The sequence below is a fragment of the Schistocerca nitens genome, chromosome 1 (genome assembly GCF_023898315.1).
Source record: "Schistocerca nitens isolate TAMUIC-IGC-003100 chromosome 1, iqSchNite1.1, whole genome shotgun sequence".
Taxonomy (NCBI): Eukaryota; Metazoa; Arthropoda; class Insecta; order Orthoptera; family Acrididae; genus Schistocerca; species Schistocerca nitens.
In genome coordinates, this window is record NC_064614.1 from 540,663,617 (window position 1) to 540,685,413 (window position 21,797).

At 38.9% G+C, this 21,797-nt stretch overlaps 1 protein-coding gene across 8 annotated transcripts in view; it reads left to right on the plus strand.

Moving 5' to 3' along the window:
- LOC126253889 (protein lap4) overlaps window positions 1-21,797 on the plus strand; it is a 564,085-nt gene that overhangs the window by 305,942 nt on the left and 236,346 nt on the right. For 7 of the 8 annotated variants that reach the window (XM_049955263.1, XM_049955269.1, XM_049955268.1 and 4 more), the window contains exons 11-13: window positions 13,259-13,470; window positions 17,553-17,663; window positions 19,397-19,507. In XM_049955263.1, coding sequence (XP_049811220.1) covers window positions 13,259-13,470; window positions 17,553-17,663; window positions 19,397-19,507 — 434 coding nt within the window. The remainder of the gene's footprint in view (window positions 1-13,258; window positions 13,471-17,552; window positions 17,664-19,396; window positions 19,508-21,797) is intronic. The other variant, XM_049955265.1, reaches the window with a different exon arrangement.

Here is a 21,797-nt window from a genome sequence, read left to right on the forward strand (position 1 = left end):
GTTTTGCCTTGATCAAGCAGGAATTATTAATTAAGTTTTGACAAAACAGCTGATAGTGTGTCTTATATTTTAGAATACTTGTTGTGATAATGTAATTATTTATCTTGTTTAGTGCCATCGGACATACATATATGATGATGCGCATTGATAAAAATGGCTTGCATATTTTTAGAACCCATTTTATGCCACTTATTTTTGTTTAGAAATACATATTCTTCTTCTTCTTCTTCTTCTTCCTCCTCCTCCTCCTCCTCCTCCTCCTCCACATTACATTTTATAAAAGGGTCATTCTACATATCACACACAGATTTGTAATTCATGAAACTGTTAACATACTGGACAGTATTCTTGAATTTTTAGGGAATTGTTGCTTTTTTTGTATTTGACATACTATTATTCTTTTATGTACCTACTTAGCAAGACATTTTGCTCTGTGTCAGATAATGTTAAAGAATAATTTAAAATTTGAAAGCTTCATTCTATAAACTTCTTGTTAACAGGTTAAAAAAATGAGCTTAATACTGTAACTTCCCTCTTATTATTTGATTTATTGAGACTTTCATATGGTGAAATAAGATCACTGTTAAACTTCATGAACAATATTATGAAACCAAACTTACTTATTCCATACTTGCATGTCAAATTTTTCTGGATGCTACGGTACACCTGAATTAGTGCTGAAACAAAAGCTCATGAGGCATCCAGTTGTCAGTGACTGCAGTAAGCCTCTAGTAGGTATTTGTATGTTTGTTTTACCAGTTAAAAAACAAAGATGCTGTTACTTACCAAACGAGAAAGCTTTGGTAGACAGACACAATAAAAAACACACAAACACACACACAAATTTCAAGCTTTCGCAACCTAAGGTTGCTTCATCAGGAAAGACGGAAGGAGAGGGAAAGACGAAAGGATGTGGGTTTTAAGGGCGAGGGTAAGGAGTCATTCTAATCCTGGGAGCGGAAAGGCTTACCTTAGGGGGGAAAAAAGGGACAGGTATACACTATCGCGCGCGTGCACACACACATACCCATTCGCACATATACAGACACAGGCAGATATATGTAAAGGCAAAGAGTTTGGGCAGAGATGTCAGTCGAGGCGGAAGTACAGAGGCAAATATGTTGTTGAATGACAAGTGATGTATGAGGGGCGGCAACTTGAAATTAGCGAAGGTTGAGGCCTGGTGGGTAACGGGAATATATCATCTCTTCCCGTTACCCACCAGGCCTCAACCTCCGCTAATTTCAGATTGCCGCCCCTCGTACATCACTTGTCACTCAACATCATCTCTGCCTCTGTACTTCTGCCTCGACTGACATCTCTGCCCAAACTCTTTGCCTTTACATATGTCTGCCTGTGTCTGAATATGTGCGGATGGATATGTGTGTGTGTGTGCGTGAGAGTATACCTGTCCTTTTCTCCCCCTAAGGTAAGTCTTTCTGCTCCCGGGATTGGAATGACTCCTTACCCTTGCCCTTAAAACCTACATCCTTTCGTCTTTCCCTTTCCTTCCCTCTTTCCTGATGAAGCAACCTTAGGTTGTGAAAGCTTGAAATTTGTGTGTGTGTTTGTGTATTTTTTATTGTGTCTATCTACCAGCACTTTCTCATTTGGTAAGTCACAGCATCTTTGTTTTTTAATATATTTTTCCCATGTGGAAAAGATGATGTAACTTACCAAATGAAAGCGTTGATACGTTGATAGAAACAATAACAAACACACACACACACACACACACACACACACACACAAACACAAACACAAACACAAAATTCAAGCTTTCGCAACCCACGGTTGCTTCATCAGGAAAGAGGGAAGGAGAGGGAAATACGAAAGGATGTGGGTTTTAAGGGAGAGGGTAAGGAGTCATTCCAATCCCGGGAGCGGAAAGACTTACCTTAGGGGGAGAAAAGGACAGGTATACACCCGCGCGCACACATATCCATCCACACATATCCATCCACACATATACAGACATAGGCAGACATATATAAAGACAAAGAGGTTGGGCAGAGATGTCAGTCGAGGCGGAAGTACAGAGGCAAAGATGTTGTTGAATGACAAGTGATGTACCTGGGGCGGCAACTTGAAATTAGTGGAGGTTGAGGCCTTGTGGGTAACGGGAAGAGAGGATATATTGGAGGGCAAGTTCCCATCTCCAGAGTTCTGATAGGTTGGTGTCGGTGGGAAGTATCCAGATAACCCGGACGGTGTAACACTGTGCCAAGATGTGCTGGCTGTGCACCAAGGCATGTTCAGCCACAGGGTGATCCTCATTACCAACAAACACTGTCTGCCTGTGTCCGTTCATGCAAATGGACAGTTTGTTGCTGGTCATTCCCACATAGAAGGCTTCACAGTGTAGGCAGGTCAGTTGGTAAATCATGTGGGTGATTTCACACGTGGCTCTGCCTTTGATCGTGTACACCTTCTGGGTTACAGGACTGGAGTAGGTGGTGGTGGGAGGGTGCATGGGACAGGTTTTACACGGGGGGTGGTTACAAGGGTAGGAGCCAGAGGGTAGGGAAGGTGGTTTGGGGATTTCATAGGTATGAACCAAGAGGTTACGAAGGTTAGGTGGACGGCGGAAAGACACTCTTGGTGCAGTGGGGAGGATTTCTTGAAGGATGGATCTCATTTCACGGCAGGATTTGAGGAAGTCGTATCCCTGCTGGCGAGCCACATTCAGATTCTGATCCAGTCCCGGAAAGTATCCTGTCACAAGTGGAGCACTTTTGTGGTTCTTCTGTGGGAGGTTCTGGGTTTGAGGAAGTGGCTCTGGTTATTTGCTTCTGTACCAGCTCGGGAGGGTAGTTGCAGGATGCGAAAGCTGTTGTCAGGTTTTTGGTGTAATGGTTCAGGGATTCGGGACTGGAGCAGATTTGTTTGCCACGAAGACCTAAGCTGTAGGGAAGGGACCGTTTGATATGGAATGGGTGGCAGCTGTCATAACGGAGGTACTGTTGCTAGTTGGTGGGTTTGATGTGGACAGATGTGTGAAGCTGGCCATTGGACAGATGGAGGTCAACGTCAAGGAAAGTGGCATGGGATTTGGAGTAGGACCAGGTGAATCTGATGGAACCAAAGAAGTTGAGGTTGGAGAGGAAATTCTGGAGTTCTTCTTCACTGTGAGTCCAGATCATGAAGATGTCATCAATAAATCTGTACCAAACTTCGGGTTGGCAGGCCTGGGTAACAAAGAAGGCTTCCTCTAAGCGACCCATAAATAGGTTGGCATACGAGGGGCCATCCTGGTACCCATGGCTGTTCCCTTTAATTGTTGGTATGTCTGGCCTTCAAAAGTGAAGAAGTTGTGGGTTAGGATGAAGCTGGCTAAGGTAATGAGGAAAGATGTTTTGGGTAGGGTAGCAGGTGATCGGCGTGAAAGGAAGTGCTCCATTGCAGCAAGGCCCTGGACGTGCAGAATATTTGTGTATAAAGAAGTAGCATCAATGGTTACAAGGATGGTTTCTGGGGGTAACAGATTGGGTAAGGATTCTAGGCGTTCGAGAAAGTGGTTGGTGTCTCTGATGATGGATGGAAGACTGCATGTAATGGGTTGAAGGTGTTGATCTACATAGGCAGAGATACGTTCTGTGGGGGCTTGGTAACCAGCTACAATGGGGCGGCCGGGATGATTGGGTTTGTGGGTTTTAGGAAGTAGGTAGAAGGTAGGGATGTGAGGTGTTGGTGGGGTCAGGAGGTTGGTGGAGTCAGGTGAAAGGTTTTGTAGGGGGCCTAAGGTTCTGAGGATTCCTTGAAGCTCCTCCTGGACATCAGGAATGGGATTACCTTGGCAAAGTTTGTATGTAGTGTTGTCTGAAAGCTGACACAGTCCCTCAGCCACATACTCCTGAGGATCAAGTACCACTGTCGTGGAACCCTTGTCCGCCGGAAGAATGACGATGGATCGGTCAGCCTTCAGATCATGGATAGCCTGGGTTTCAGCTGTGGTGATGTTGGGAGTAGGATTAAGGTTTTTCAAGAAGGATTGAGAGGCAAGGCTGGAAGTGAGAAATTCCTGGAAGGTTTGGAGAGGGTGATTTTGAGGAAGAGGAGGTGGGTCCCACTGTGACGGAGGACGGAACTGTTCCAGGCAGGGTTCAATTTGGATAGTGTCTTGGGGAGTTGGATCATTAGGGGTAGGATTAGGATTATTTTTCTTCGTGGCAACATAATATTTCCAGCAGAGAGTACGAGTGTAGGACAGTAAATCTTTGACGAGGGCTGAAGGTGAGGCCTTTGGATAGGACAGAGGTTTCGGATTGGGAGAGAGGTTTGGAGGAAAGGTTAACTACTGAATTGGGGTGTTGTGGTTCCAGATTGTGTTGATTAGAATTTTGAGGTTTTTGGGGGAGTGAAGCTGGAAGTGGGAGATTGAGTAGATGAGAAAGACTGGGTCTGTGTGCAATGAGAGGAGGTTAAGGTTTGCTGGAAAGGTTGTGGAGGATGAGTTGTTTTTCTGGAGGTGGGAACCCAGGAGATTGGATAGTTTTTTGAGGTGACAGGTGGCATGCTGTTCTAATTTGCGGTTGGCCTGTAGGAGGATGCTCTGAACAGCCGGTGTGGATGTGGGAGAGGAAAGATTGAGGACTCTTATTAAGAATAGGAGTTGACGGGTGTGTTCATTGGCTGAGTTGATGTGTAGGTGAAGGATTAGGTGGGTGATGGCAGTGGATTGTTCAGTTTGGAACTGGTATAGGGACTGATGGAAAGAAGGATTACAACCAGAGATGGGAACTTTTAAGTGTGAGGCCTTTGGGGGTAATGCCAAATGTCAGACAAGCCTGAGTAAATAAAATATGGGAGCGTAATCTGGCTAGGGCGAAGGCATGTTTGCGGAGGGTATGTAAATAAAACTTAATGGGGTCGTTGTGGGGATGTTGTGAGGGTGACATGGTATTAGAAGGTGGAAAGTGTAACATGAGGCTGAAATGAAAATGAAAATAAAAATTTATGGGGAGAGATAAAGGAGAACTAGAAAGCAACTGGAGGTTTGGTGTGAAAAAAAGTCGAAAAAATGTTAGTTAAAGCTGAGTTAAGTTGATCCTGTGGTGAACTTGGGTTGGTAACCGACAATGTGCACAAAGGTTAGGTGGTTGTTTTGCCTCCAAAACACGTTAAAGGGTGGAGAAATTCGGGAAAATTTCGAAAAAACTGCATGTAAATGTATTAAAAGGAGTGGTTTTGTGGTGGCAGATAATGAAAATGAGGCTAACAATTGTTTGACGAAGAAATAATGACGTTAAAACCTGTGGGAAGCAGCTAAAAATGATCAGTTATGTGGGAAAAACAGAAATGGAAATAAAGCGAAAGTTGTTAGAACTAGCCGAAATGGTTTTTTAATAGGTGAAAGGAACTGTTTGTGAACTGGGATGGTTGATTTTATTGCAGCGGTAGTGTTGAAAGCGTAAAAATTTTTTTTGGTTATGGTTTGGAAGTAAGTTATGCATTATTGATTATATATAGGCAGGAGTATATATAGGCAGGATAAAATTAGATGGTAGATTACGCTAAAAAGGAGAAGGTAAATAAATAGTCTGTACTCGCCAAAAGCAGAAAATGTGAGAAGGCGCAAGATAATAGATAAAATATATTTAGAGTATTAGAAGCAAGAACTGCTGCGGTGTATATCTTTGGCATTCCTTCATACCTATCTGTATCAGTAATTTTTTTCTTTGGCTTTATTAGAGTAGAGGCTCTCATGTTCCAAAAAGTACACAGTTAACTTTAATTTATCTGTTGTCTGTTGATCAGCTATAATTTCTGTTATTTGGGAATTATGTGTTTTACACAATTAAAAGCACTGCCCAAGTCAGTGTAATAATTCTGAATAAGATCAAGGGATAAAAGTAGTAAGAAAAATTCTGGAAGAATGTAAATAATTGAGGAAAGGATACCACTCACTGAATAGCAGAAGTGTTGAATTGTCTAGAGGCACAGAAAAAGGAGAAGGAAAACTTTGCTAGCTTCATAAACAAACAAAAATTCTTTGATGACTTGAAGTACAAGGAAAGGTGCATGCACGTGGCACGGATCAATTTCCCCCCCCCCCCCCCCCCCCACACACACACACACACCTGTGTGTTTCTTTCTTCTGAAAACTAGCAATGTTCCCATTCTCTTTTGTGCATGCCTCTCGACACCTCAATGTTTCTGCTATTTGGTGAGTAGTTTGTCTCCTTCACTCCTAAATTATTTATGTGAGGCCACAAGATGTCATATTGCTACCACCATCACCACCACAAAACAATGTTTGTTTTTATTGGGTCTGTTCATACTAGAAGACCTGAATTATTTCTATGAACTTTGAATCATATTTGCTTTTTGTCTGAGGAACAATAGTGTCCTTATGGATGAGGGTAGGGGCTAATGACTGCATTGTTGCTACTGCATTTTATTTTCTGTCAGTCAACATAGACAAACTAATAACTGCATTCTTCAGTTCACCTTTTCCTACTGCATACACACTTACAACTGGTTAGTTCAAAAACTTGTGCAAGTTTCAACTTAAAAATATAACCAGTTGATACTGCTTTGATAATGATGCACTGCATTTCATTTAACCACAGGCCTGTAATGCTAAGTTTTTGAAAAGTGGTACTTTGTATTTTTTATTGACTGGTTTTGTGCTCTTCAAATGAACAAGAGCGTCATGCAAATGTATACTGAAAAAGATACAAATTGAGATAATACGGAAAACTTACATTCACATTATGTAAAGTACATATTCTACTTACAGTATGGTGACTTACATTTAAAGTTGGGTGACAGCATTAACAATTACCTTTAAAGTTAGCTGAATTTGTAAAGATTAATTTGGCTGTACTACAGTATTTAAACTTAAGTTTAAAGTACGGTAGTAAATGATGACATTGATGAACGCCAAAGATGAAATTGACTGTACAGCAGTACCTGTAACTTCCATGGTATAGTCTATCCAAAGATAATTTACAACTATAGAAAATGAAAGTTACATTTTAATTGCCTCTTTTATGGGCGTGTATCTGTACGTATGTGCGTAGCTTTCGAAAAATACGAGAACATCTGTAAAAATTATTATACGTTACACAAAATACATATTTAAAAATGTCTGTACAAAAATACATTCAAAACCATTATTTTTAAAAATATTTCTGTTAGTTTGATAAGGCAGGTGGTATATTTTGGTTCCTATCTACAGAACTTCATCAAATAACTGAAAGGACCCATGTAAATTAAATTAGTTTTGTTCATTCAGAATTTCCAATTCTTTTAAAAAAAAAACTTGTGACTTTTTTCAAAAACTTAGTTTTCTTAGTTTTAACAGTCTCCCCGTGCAGACAATGCCTGCTCTCGGAAAAAAAAAAAAAAAAAAGTCCTGTAATACGTTCATGACATGATAGATTGAAGAAGTATGTGTTGTTAAATTTTCCATTCAGACCTATTTTCCCCTTTTCCTTCCTTTCCTATGCATCGTTGCTTCTATAACAATTACTGTTCCATTCATTCATGTTTTAATACTTAGGGCACTTTGTTTTTTTTCAATCTCTATATTTCAACTCTAAATTTGTGGAGAACTATTTTTGAACTTCTTAAATCATCTCTTGCATTTTGCTAAAATGTATGTCGTTCTAAGAAACAGCCTAATTTGTTACGCCCTTTCTGGTTAACACAATTGCTGAAAAACAAACAACACCAACTGTTCTTAAAGAAAATAAAGAAAAATTTTTAATGATATCCAGAATATATAGTGTACTTAACTATATGTCTACCTTCAGAAAAATCATCAAAATGTAATTGTGGGTAATGTAATACGATAATTTACTGGCGTGCATGTGTCCTCCCATTGAACTGAGTGAAGTGTTTTTGTTGTGTTGTGTGTGTTACATTTGGTATGATTGATGTGACAAACAGGTTTTACTTATGTGCTAGGAAGTAATGGAAAAAAATCCTTTCATTTCTTTTTTGCTGTAACTGATGTTGCTACTGTATCTATCTGCTTCTGCATACCTGTGAGAGTTTTGCATGAGCTTGCCTGTTTCCTTGAAGTATTGATGCACTGATTCACTGTGGTGTCTTACTACAGTGCCCTGAAGCAACATATTTCTGCGCCCTCTTAATCTGCATATTTTAATTTGCTGGGGTTCAGTAACTATTTACTTTTGGATGTAATCTGCAATTACAGTATGGAAATAACTTTTAAAAAATAATAATTTATACATTTAAAGCATTGATAGATCGCATAAATATTTTAAGTTCCTACAGTATTATGAAGTTTCAGATGTATGGTATATTTAGTAGTACTTCTATACAGTTGTAACAATACGAGAGAAGGAAAATTGCTACTCACCATATAGCAGAGATGCTGAGCCACGATAGGCACAATAAAAAGATTCACACACTCGTAGCTTTCGGCCATTAAGTCCTTTGTCAGCATTAGACACACGCACACGCACACACACACACTCACACTCACTCTAGTGCAAGCGCAACTTGAACACATCTGCAGTCTCAGAGAGCTGTAACTACACTTGCAGAGTGTGTGTGTGTGTGTGTGTGTGTGTGTGTGTGTGTGTGTGTTGTGTGTGTGTGTGTGTGTGTGTGTGTGTGTGTACTGCTGACAAAGGCCTTAATGACCGAAAGCTGTGTGTGTGTGTGTGTGTGTGTGAATCTTTTTATTGTGCCTATTGCAGCTTAGCATCTCCACTATATGGTGAGTAGCAACTTTCCTTCTCTCGTATTGTTACATTCCATCCTGGATTTTCCATTGTTTAATTCTATACAGTTGTGATATATTCCATATACGCTGTTTCTCAATATGCTGAAAATTTTACTGGAATGCTGTCTAGGGATGCACCTATAATTTATATTTAAAACCTCTCCTCGTGATGTTTCATATCAACAACTCTGTGGATTATGTTTTATAAATTTCCTACATTGGAAAAATGGAGTCACAGTCATAATGCATCTGTTAAACGAGGGAGGCGGGGAAGGGGCAGCACTTGTAGTTTCATTAGTGGTTCGTGTTAGCAGTTCAGGTGTGATACGCTTCAGTCAGGTAACTAGCGCATGTCAAGGTCTGGACAGCCACTGAATTAATATCTTTTTTTATTTTATTTTATTTATTCATTTCTGTCAATCAGTAATTTCTCTGTGTAAGAGACATGCTAACATGCTTGCTAAAGAATTTTTAAATTTTTCTTGCTTTTGGTCTCGTACACATCCTCTTGTGTTTTGCTTGTATGTTCTATTCATTATTGATTTCTGGTCTTTACACAAGTATGGCAATTATTTCCCCAGAACAAATGAGAAACTTGCTTTCTTGTTCATAATTTGCAATTAAGTGTGTTGGTAATTTATGTTAGAGTTTTTCTTCTATTTCACTTCATGGGCTTGCTTCAAATAATATACTTTTCATATGCCTGATGCTGCTGCATGCTACACCCACCTAACTAAACTGACAAGCCTTTGCCAGCAATATTCATTGTTGATGTAGTTAAACTTCTATTTTAACTTCTCAGGTTTCCTCCATTGTTATGACATGCCCCTTTATTGTAACATTCAGAGCTTCCTAATCTTTCATAGATATTGTAGAATAATTACTTGCAGTGCTGGTATTAACATTTTTATAATGAGTTATACTTGCTCCATCAGCTAGAGACTGAAGTATTGTCATTGTTCTTGATTCTTTTTGAAGAATAAGCCAATTATTTAATTGTTTACAGAATAATGTAATAGACGTCACAGTGGTGCAGTTGTCTTGATCTTCCAAATTACTATTTTTCTGTTGAGAAATATGTGTTAGGAACTGAATTATCATGCCAATATTTCATAAAATTTCAAGAGAAATCTCCTGCTGGAAAGTAGTTGGAAACACTTGCTGGACTGAGCACTGTATTTGAGAAAAGTTTTATGTGAAAACTTAAGGCAGCATAAACAGCAGTGGCAATAATTAGTTTTACTCCTGATGAAGATGATTGAGGTCGTTGTTGAAATGTTGACACACCCTTTACAGTTAACATGGCTAGATCATTAAGGATATTTTGTAAAAGATGCTGTGGACTGCGTACCAAGACCTTACTTTGAGACTGGAGTCTGTTATACATTGACCAAATTGTCATAACTTTGAAAGAATACTTAATTTCACACAAACTACACACATATATGGGACATTACAGCACATTAGTCTTGCAGAACAGTATACACTCAATAGATTTTGACAAAATGAAGATGTTGGCCCAGAACTTCAACATCAGGGCCCCAGCCCTCTTAGTATACCGCTGAATGAGGCAATCTCTCTCTTCATCACACAGGTGCTCTTGGAATATATGGCAGTATTTGTGGGAGAGTAGTGAAGCAACAATAACTGCAGCTACAGCAGATAAATGCATCTGGTAATAATAATTTTCAAAATTTAGTTCAGTTATTATCACATAAAGAATGTCGGTAGAAATTATGAAACGTCAATGTAGTTTAAATGCAGATGGAAACAAAGGCAAGATGTTTGAACGTCATGGAATGGAGAAGATTGATGTTGTGTTAAATTTTATTTTTGTATCTATTCCCAATTTTACTGTGTACATTGTTCATGTGACCTCTCACCTTCTTTCCATCCTCTCGTCATCTAAAAAATTTAAAAGTTTTGTCTTCAGTCTTTTGTTAAGTTATTCCTTTGTATTTCTGCCAGTTAAAATACCCCCTCATCTGTTCGTGTCTTGTTTTTCATACAATTTTTATGATTCTTGTATTTGGCATATTACTATAACATAGAGCTATTCACAAGTGAAATTACAAAACTGGAAAAAATATTAAATTTTTATCAGTGTGAATTATTGTTGGATGTCTTAACAGCTACAGTAGGGTTCTTGACTTTGAGTATAGTTTTCAAAGGGAAAGTGATAAATTACTCTCAGGTTTATCTCGGATGGCAGTTCTCAAATATTTGATTAACAGCATCTCTCCTGTAGTTCAAGAAAGCCAGTGCATTTTTTTATAGAAGTGTTGTCTCTGATGGCTAATGGGCACACGAGTTCCCTTTCTTGTTCTGTAAAACCAAAGGACAACATTACACATAGATAATGTCTGCAAAATACTTGCTTCCTCCGTTACTGTTTCCTGTTATAAACACTGAAAGACGGGGTAGTTCAGGTTTAATTAAGAGTTTCAGTATTTTGTTAGACTGCGAGCAAAATAAATAAATAAGTAAGTAAATAAACAAATAAATTTGCGGTCACATACGTAAACATTCCAGATGCTACTATTAATACAAATAATATTCCTTAACGAAAATGTGGCGGCATTGCACCAACAGATATGCTCTGGAATCAGCAACATAATGAGTTTTTGTGGCATAAGAATCACATTACTAAAATAATACAGAACAGTTGTGAACTCTTTCACAGGCCAAAAGAAGAATGAGTTGGCTTCTGTGTTTCATGTGGGAAATGCCTGAACAATGGATCGTGTGCAATATGATGCGAGATCAGACAGTATACATGTTTCTAGAATGAAATTTTCACTCTACAGTGGAGTGTGCGCTGATATGAAACTTCCTGGCTGATTAAAACTGTGTGCCGGACCGAGACTCAAACTCAGGACCTTTGCCTTTCGCGGGCAAGCGCTCTACGGACTGAGCTACCCAATTACGACTCTCGTCCCGTCCTCGCAGGAGACGAGGTACATCCCGTCCTCACAGGAGACCAGGTACTGGCGGAATTAAAGCTGTGAGGACGGGACGAGAGTCATGCTTGGGTAGCTCAGTTGGTAGAGCGCTTGCCCGCGAAAGGCAAAGGTCCTGAGTTCGAGTCTCGGTCTGGCACACAGTTTTAATCTGCCAGGAAGTTTCAGTATACATGTTTGTTTCCAAATTTTAAGAACATAAGTTGTGGCAGAATCTGAACTGGTTTAGTCATATGTTGTCCATTTAAAAATTGAAATGTTTTTTGGATGACATTCCAGTCACTTTTTGTGTCCAAAAGCAACACTGGTAATATGAATGAACATAAGAATGTAAAGGGCAAAACTTCTCTCTCCACCCAGAAAAGGCTGTCTCTTCATCATAAAAACACACTTAATTTTGGATGTAGTCCACATTTTGGTCACCATACCTGAACATCGAAAGATATAGATTGCAGTGTTTATTCAGAAATGGAGTTGCATTGGGAACTGCATCAAACCACCACCTCCATACAACATTTTCCAAATGAACTGCTTCCTTCCATGTAGTACAAATCTATGTGCTCTACAAAATACTCACGTACGGCTGCCATATCCTCTCTCTTGAGCTTTTGGTTATGTTCCAGTTGCAAATTTCCATATATGTTGGGAGTATGTGGGGAGCAGGCTGCCAAAGTTGGTGAATAAGGCTATATTGGAATAGCACTTCAACATTGAACGAAACTCGATGTTTGAGACTTGAAATGGTCTGTGGAACCATATAGTTTAATTTGTCTAAAACACCTACACTTGGGTTTCAGGCAGGATCCCCAGTTTCATTCAATGCTGCACTGGGATTCTGGCACAGTTGAAGAGCATCTGCAATGCTATTTGAATTTAAGGGGAATACCAAATGGACTGAGGTGTGAACAGGAATTTGGATTGAGAAGCGAGGTGTGCTAGGGTAGTCCATGCAGTTGTGCAAAGCCACTGTGCCTATGTAGCATATGGTGAGCACATCTTCGTACTGAGAAGGAGACCTGTTTTTGAATCTGGGCCTTAGTACAAATTTTAGTTCATTGCTTCAGTCTGCATATATACATACTAACTGTTTGAGACCTGAAAAGATCTTTGGAACCATATAGTTTCATTTAATTTAAAATGTAGATGTGGTACATCAGCGACTGAACATAGTTATTCTTTTTCTTCCTTCCTTCCATCCATCAGATTCAAAGAAAGTATGGCCAATAGACCTAAAGCCTAAATTTAGCATTGATTCTTACACTTGACATGTCAATCCAGGTGATTTTTCTTTCACAAGATAAATTAGTCTGGAAACAGTGCCTAAGCATCAAATCTTTTCAATTTCTAGCTTCATCTGTGTCTTACATTTGCCTTTTCCATAAAATTATAGTGCAGGTTGTATATGCTTCAATTAAGAAATCATAGATATAGAACTTTCTGTATGTGAAATGTAAACATTTAATTTTTTTGTTACACTAGCTTTTGAAGCCTTTCTGCAAATTAGCTTTGCATGTTCATACATTTTGATTGCTTTTGCTCACATTGCAATGCTTGGTCATGTTTTGTGTTCCTTTCTCTTTCTGTCTCTTTGTTATAGACGCTTTTTATGATGGGCGATTATATCGTTGTGGTATTAAGTTTAGTGGTGAGGATCTTAATGAGACGAGTGATGGAGAAGCTAACATGGCTTCTGTCTCACCACCAGATCATCAACGGGAAAGTGATGATGATGGCTGGGAGGAACGAGAAAAGTCTAGAGCGCACTCTGTCAAATTTACAGAAGACCTGGACACTGAACTGAATAAAGAGGTATGGAGCATGTTCTATGATAAAAAAAAGTCTGATAGTGTTTAGTTTATGAAATTTAGAATGTCACTAATGAGCTATCGACAGTCATTTTGAGAAAGATGATACAAAACATAATAAATGCAACTTCAAAAACAGTAAGCAGCCCTGCGTTAATTCTAAATCTTTCAATGTGGTTTTGGATTTTGTGTGTTTGCCTATTGTATTGAACTCCCTATTGAGATGGACTTTGTGTGGTTGTGTATTGTACTGAAGGATTGCTTGCAGTTTATTAATGTTGTAAGTCCATAAGATCAATAGCAAATGTTGTAAAATGTATGATTGGCTAGAAATCTGTTGTTTCTTTCCAAGTATCTTTCAGGGAGCACTTTCATACGAAAATTTAGAGCTTTGCTTGACTGCAGCATTTCAGGTATTTTTAAAAAATTCTTTACAGATGTTGGTCTATAAAATGGTATTCCATTTTTGAGTATCCAGACAGGTAAAGTTTTTGATCAAGACTTAGGTTTCTTATTTCATTTTCTTGCATGTGAAGGAGGCTTCCACTAAGAAGAACACTTGACTAGGTACAGTAGCATGACAAGAAAGTGTGACAAGTGTTTGTGCAGGCTGCTGCAGACATGACAGAACATGAAAAATTTGCACAATGCTTGTCATTTTGTAGACCACTTGCCTTTTTTCCTTGAATTGCCTATTGATCTGCAATGTAAAGAGTGCTAAATTGCTAGTTTCACTATCCTTTCTGCAAAATAAAAGGAAGGACTAATCTGGGTCATGCATCTGCATCTACATCTATTCTCAGCAAATCATTGTCAAGTATTTGACAGTGGGTACATGTTATTGTATCATATATTAAAATTTCGTCCCATTCCATACACAGCTTGAGTGGGAAGAATGGCCGCTTATGAGGATCCACATAATTTGTTATTTGCCTAATTTTATCTGTACAATCTTTAGGCTGAAGTATGTTTATAGTTTGTGCTGTAAAAGGAGATTCTTTAAGTTTTCAAGCAGTTTCTCATGATTTATACAGGATGAAAATTATTTAAACTGACGTATTCTGGGAGGTTGCATGGGACACCAGAACAAAAATTTTGTCCCTAATGTCACAGTTGCCTGTGAGCATTTTTTAATCTGGTAGAGGGTGTAATTGCTCTCAGAACTTGTGCAGTTGTGCATAACATGGGCACAAATGTAAGGAACTTTGTTCATGAGCAGTTGTTAATCCATTTCATTTGCATTGTGTGCACAACCTGGAACCAGATGATTATCCACTCGGAGCACAGTTTTCGCAGTGATACCAGGAACAACGTCAGATGCGTCATATATTTTCGTTCTCTGTGCTGTTTACAGATGAAGCAATGGTTGGGCATGTTGGTGTTTCCAACATCAACAATTCACATGTTTTGAGCCAGGTAAGTCCACATGCCACATTTACTTGCAGTCATCAGTTGCAATTCTATGTGAATGTGTAGTCAGATGTTGGTGACCATTTGATTGGGCCATATCTCCTACGTAGGTCATTAAATGACAGGCATTATTACAATATCCCTGCTAGAGCATTACCAGAGTTTCTAGATGACATGTCACTCCCTATAAGAGAGGCATGAAGAGGCGCTGGCACATTTTGGTTGTCCTCTGCCTCAGTTCTTGAACCGACAGTTTCCAGAAAAGTGGATTTGTATTGGTGGTCCTATACCATGGCCTACTCGATTCTCTGATTTGACCCGCTCTGAACATTTTTGTTTGTCAAGACATTTACAACCTGGTTAACAAAGCCCTATTTGAATCAGAAGATGATTTGGTTGCCCTGATAGTAGCAGTAGTCGCCGGAATTAAGGACATTCCTGCAGTCTTTGTCCGTGTTACACAGTACATGACCACTGGTGGAACCTCTGTTTACAAGTCAGTAGAGTATTTTTTTAACCTTTACTGTAATTGAAGAGTGTTGTGTTAATTTTTTTTTTGTCTCTTGATAACAGAGAATTAAAACTTTTGTCTGTTTCTTTTTTTATCCTCACAGGCAAACATTACTAGAAAAAATGTTTTCATTGTACCTTGCTATCTCCGAGAGTTCCTTAGTGTAATTAATTTTCATCCTGAGAGAACTTTCTGTATCAGTTCAAAAAAAACCCGCAGGGAGATATAACATTAGAGACAAATATTTGTTCCGGTGCCTTGTGCAACTTCCCAGAGTTTTTCAGTTCAAATAATTTTCACACTGTATCACAGCTTCCTTAGTGTGTGTGCCAGCTAGGAGTTTTCAACATTTCTGTTACACTTTGTTCTGTTATACTCACTGAAACAAGCCTCCAACTTTTCATGCTTCCCTCCTTTGAATGTGCTTGTTGCTGCCTTTTAATGTGATTTGATACAGCCACAGTTAATCTGATGTATACAGTTGCAAGATATTCATTTATGGTTGGTACAAGTATTTTTTAAACAGTCTCGTCAGAGAAATGGTTTCACAGCGGTTAGCAGAATGGACTCAAATTAGGTGAGGTTCAAATACTGATGTGGCCATGCATGTTTAGATTTTTCTTATTTTCACTAAATTGATTAAGGTGAAAGCTGGAATGTTTGAAAGGATGTAACTAATTTCTTTTCCCGTCCTTGATAAATCTGAACTCGTGTTGCATCCCTTTAACCAACCTTATCTTTAACAGAATGTAAAATCCCAATTTTTCTTTTACTTAACTTCGCCTTCCTACAGCTTTACCTCATCAGAGCAGAGGGAGACAAACAATGAACTGCAAAGAGATTAACAGCCCACAGTTTTCTATTTTATTGCACGGCTTTGTTCCGTCTTAACATTAATTGTGTCTGACCTGCATTCAGATTTTCAGATTCAAATGAGCAGTGCCCAGGGCACATCCTCTTGTGTGTTTATTTCAAATAAAGTAACAGTGGTTCTATGGCTCTGCTGTGGAATAGTTCTCTCTCTCTCTCTATCTATCTCTTTCTCTCCCACTCCCTCTCCCTCTCCCTCCCTCCCTCCCTTGCCGCCTCCCTCCCTCCCTTTCCTCCTCCCCATCTATTTATGTATTTCGTATTTATCTATCTCCTCCCCCTCCCCTCCCCTTTCCACACACACAAACACACACACACACACACACACACACACACACACACACACACACACAGAGTAATTTATGTTAGAGTAGATTAGATTCAGTATTTGTTCCAAAGACCCAAAAATTAGGTGATTCTCTTGGGTGAGGAACGTGTCAGAGAGTATAATATAAAAAACGTAGATCATAATACTCACTTCCCTGATTATTTGTCCAAAGGTTGTCAAAAGATGTGAATACATTATAGCAAACTGAATTGCTGATATTTACAGAATGAGACATAGTTAAGAATTTTTATAAATTTATCATGCTCAGTTGGTAGAGCACTTGCCCGCAAATAGGCAAAGGTCACTAGTTCGAGTCTCGGTCAGGTACACAGTTTTAATCTGCCAGGAAGTTTCACCACATGTAACTAATTCCCAATCAGACCAAGACTGAGTGCTTATTCTACATGTATTTCTCAATGGCACCCTGTGTTTCCTGTTAGGAAAACTCGAACCATTTCACAACACTGCAGGTGACACCATAAGATTCTAATTTACTTAAGAGAATGCTGTCATTCACACAGTCGAAGGCTTTTGACAGGTCACAGAAAATGACAGTAGCCTCTAACTTGTTATCTAAAAATTAAGTACATTCTCACTGTACGTGTAAATAGGCTTCTCTATATTGGAACCCATAAGGAACCCAAGCCGTGACTTGGACTGTATATTAGTTGCAGTCAAATGCTTAAGAATATACTTGAACACAACCTTTTCAAATATTTAAGGCCATTTGGTGGATTGTGTGCCTGGTTTAGATATTATCAATATTTCTGTCACCATTTTATTCAAACCAATGATTTCACACTGGAAAACTGTGTGCGTTTTTGTAAGATCTCTCTGAACAGCCGGTGATTTCAAACCTTTTGAAGTTTGTGTTTATCGTAATTAATGTTTTTTTATAATTTTTACATTGCCAGTCAGAAGAATTGCTACCAAGAGATTATTATATAATATATATATTATTTTTCAGACACCTTTTGTACGCCAGAATACTCCTCATCCAAAGGAATTGAAAGCAAAGGCCCATAAACTTTTTGCCAAAGGAAAGTTGCCAGATGGAAAAATGCCTCATGAGAATGAAGTAAGTATTGTTTTTGTTCTTAATTAATATTTCTGCAACTCTCTCTTGTATGTGTTGGCACCCTACGAATTACAGGATGTCACAAAAGTTTCACATGGTGAATTTTAGAAGTTTTCATAAGTCATTTTGTGGCATCTGCACTGTTATCCTCTGCATTCCAAGTTCATGAAATAGAGAGAATTTCTCTTGTCTTCCATAATCTTTTAGTCACATATTCTACAAAAGAGTAATATTGTACTGAAAGAAAATCCAGGGATATGACTATGGTGGAAGCTGTTTTGGTAGCCTATTTGTTCACCAAACTACACATTATAACGTGATTTGAATGGTTATATTGTTGTCTGGCACACATTATACAAATGCATGGTGTTCGTTCTTTTGGACATGTCCTAAAGGACAGACAGCATGCATTCGTATAATGGATTTACCTCAATGGGCAATGAATTAACTTGAGTGCTGATGCACAATTATGTTCAACCTCCTGTGGGAGTCCCAAAGTAGTGAGCATGGAGGACAGGAACAGGGACTATGGATAAGTGATGCTAAGTGGGGGTGTGGGTTGGCCAGGAGGCATGCCGAGATAGTTCACAAAATTGCAGTAGACGCTGTGTCCTGATGGCACAGTGGTTAAAGCAACTGCCTAGTAAGCAGGAGATACCAGGTACGAATCTTCGTGCACCACACATTTTCACTCATTGCCACTGATTCCACATAAAGTCCCAATGCAGTTGATATCAGTAGTTCCTTTCCTTTAATTTCCTTCCCTCCCATCACCTACCCCCACCCCACTACACCCCACCCTTCCCCATCACCTTCAATATACACATTATCCTGTTCTGTAAGATGGTTGTTAACAGTTTTTATAATTGCTCTTACGTGACTGAACCTCAACATTAACATCTCATGACTTAATAGGAGGGAACATGTTCTGTACCATGTGCTTGGTTTCTGCTGCTGATTTACCCAAATTTAATTTCTGTCATCGTTTTCTGCCTCCTTTGTACTCTTCTCCTGCCCATTTTTCTTTTGTTGGCTTCCCCTCCCCTCCTGCCCATCTTTCTTTTGTTGGCTTCCCCATTTGTAAGACTAATTTTTTCCACTTTCTGTACCACTCTAACGTTATGACTTCAACTAACTTCAAATTTTCTTCTTTAGATTCTTTTTTCAAATTTTTCTCCACCATAGTCCATGATTCATGTCATCTATACTGTTACTTTCAGACTATCTTTGTCACACACTGTTGGCTCTGCTGTAAGTAACGTCAGTTCCCTGTTACTGGCTGTTGTTGCTGTACCACTGTATATTTACCTCAATCTGGCTTGCTATCACTCCTTGTCCTCTGATGCTAAGTGACATTTATACTTTATATATGAAAAGTCCAGTTCCATCAATCTTATCATATCTTTTGCTGGCTTGAGGAACCTTTGCTTCTCAAATACTGCCGTGGTGGCGGTCACACGCTCGTGCTGTAGCCAAGTATAAGATGACACTGAACATAAGATGACCTCTCTGTGTTTTTTAAACGTGTGTGTGTGTGTGTGTGTGTGTGTGTTTGAGGATGGGAGTGAGTGGGAACGGGGAACCATGCAAGCACACATGTGCACATCTCATTTACCTAACAGTTAGGGAAAGAGCCTTTTTTGTCTCAGTTCAGAGGATAAAGGAAAATGTAATAAAAGATACTCATTAAGCCTGCTGAACCTGTGCTGAGCAGGAATATGTCAATGTTGCAGGACGGAAAACATCCAGGAGATAAGCAGACGATGGAAAGTGAATTGCAACAGAAAGATCAAAATGCCATTGCAGAGAATAATGTTGCATCAGATCAAGAGGAAAGCAAGGAGGTATTTGTTTTTATCAAGAATTAACTATGATTGCAGGGAAGATACGGACTTAACTTTTATGTCAGAAGTATCGTTGTATATCAAGTTTGCTTCTAGTTATTTAGTTATGTGTTTACCTACAGATCCTTTTGTAGTATTTGACATTTAGCATTAACAGAAGGAAAAGTGTAATCATAAATTTCTCTAATTCTTACATCCAGGCATGGGCCAATTGCACAAGGATTTAAACACCAGGTACAGTACTCTGTGGTGGATACCATGTTTAGCCAAGTATTAAACAACCCTGTATACAACACGACACCCTTTCTTTAAGAGACTTTTTTGAGAAAAAATTATTTATTCCGGCTAATCAGAGTTATGAACTGTTTTACAGAGACGAAGTATCTGTCTAAAAAGAAACATTATAACAACTCTGTGTGTCATTTATTGTTTGTCTACATTTTGATAAGACCTACAAAGGCTATCATCTGTGGCATCATCTTTTCATCATCCTCATTATCCTAATAACACGGCTCTGAAGGTTATATCTTTGTTGTCACAAGCATTTGGCTATTTCTTCCGAATTTGTAGCTTTTTGTGAGGTTGGGGTTATGGTGGGTCTTCAGAACACAGTTGCTTTTTCCAAATACATAGAGTATTTCTTCATTACTGTCGTGCCTCATGGTGAGCGTTGATAACATTGCTGTATGTAATACCTAATTGTGCCAGTGGTCCTCCGATATAAACTTTTAACCATCTCCTGCAGAAGTGTATACTATTGTTGAGTATTTGTCCAGTCCTCTCAATTCAGACTTCAAACTGCAATTTAGGTGTCACATAAAAGCCAAAGTTCACGTTGGATATTTCCACAGTTAGCAGCACAATGAAATTTGCTATGCGCTTGCTACTCCCCTCGCCACAATCATCGTAGTTTTCAGCCAAGCTGGTGTTACTGTTTACTCTCCAACCCTTCCTTAGTGCTGTGCTGGAGTAACTGTAAAACATGGACTGCAATTTCTTCTGTGGTACAGGTCATGTACAACAATGGCAATTAATACATAAATAATGGATTGGAATAACAATTCAGTCTAATTCCTAAATTTTCACTCGTCCAGCAATCTAGTGACATCTATTGGTACTGTCTCCTTGATGGGTCTTGCTGCTGTAATTCATTCTGCCAGGACCAATTACTGTCAATTTAATGTATTTAAGTAGAATAATTAATTTTTGAAAATATAATGTAATTGGATAGATAGAAAGCTTACTGACAAAGTGGCACAGGAGAACCACATTTAAAAGGTATTATGTATGGAAGCTGGAAGCTTTCAGAGGGTTCAGTGACTCCTCCTCTTGGTAGAAGAGTTGAAGGGGAAGGAAGAGGTTGAAGGAAAGAAACTGAGGAGGTTTAGAAAAAGGGGTAGAGTTCAGAAAAGTTGCCCACAACCTCGGGTCAGGGGAGACTTACCGGATGGGATGAGAACTCTTTTCTTCTCGTCCTGTCTAGTAAGTCTTCCCTCACATGGGATTTTGGGTGACTTTTCTGAGCTCTACTCCTTTTCCTAAACTTCACCAGTCCTTTACCTTCACCTCTCCTCACCTTTCAACTCTTCTGCCAGGGTCATTGGACCCTCCGAAAGCTTTTATATGTGTGTTCTTGTGCAACCACTTGGTGAGTAGATTTTTTATCTATCCAGTCAGTTTAATGTGCTTCATTTAATTTGTTGGACATTTAATTGTGGATTAATTCTCGTATGTGTGTCATTTGAATGTTACTATCTTGTCCTAAAGCTGGTTACAGTAAGAGCTGGTAATGTTTTGACGTACACTCCTAACACTTGAAAAGCAACAAAATTTTCATTTGCAACCCACCTGGTAAATCATTATAATCTCTCTTAAGCAAATAAAATATTGACTTGGTTCAGAATCCAGTAATGTTTTTTGAAGAGCAACATTTTCACCTTTGAGTGTTACCTTCACTTACAAAGCAGCAGAAGGGCTTATACTGGTATCCACGCATGTTTCACAACTTCTATTGGAAAACTGTTCAAATACAAGAAGAGTTTGTAAGAGGAACAAATTTAATGCTGTTTCCTCCTGCTTTTACAAAATTGTCAAATTTTAAGCAGAGGAATGGATTGTTGCAGTAACTAGTTCATAATATCTCACACATCCCTTGCACTAGCAGCATCAGTCAAATATCATGTTACTGTTTTAGCAAGGTCGATATTGTAACAAGTGATTGGGTGTATCGGCAAATCTTGAGCTTGTTCATATGCGAGTATCATTTGCCCAACTGTACACTTCTGAATTC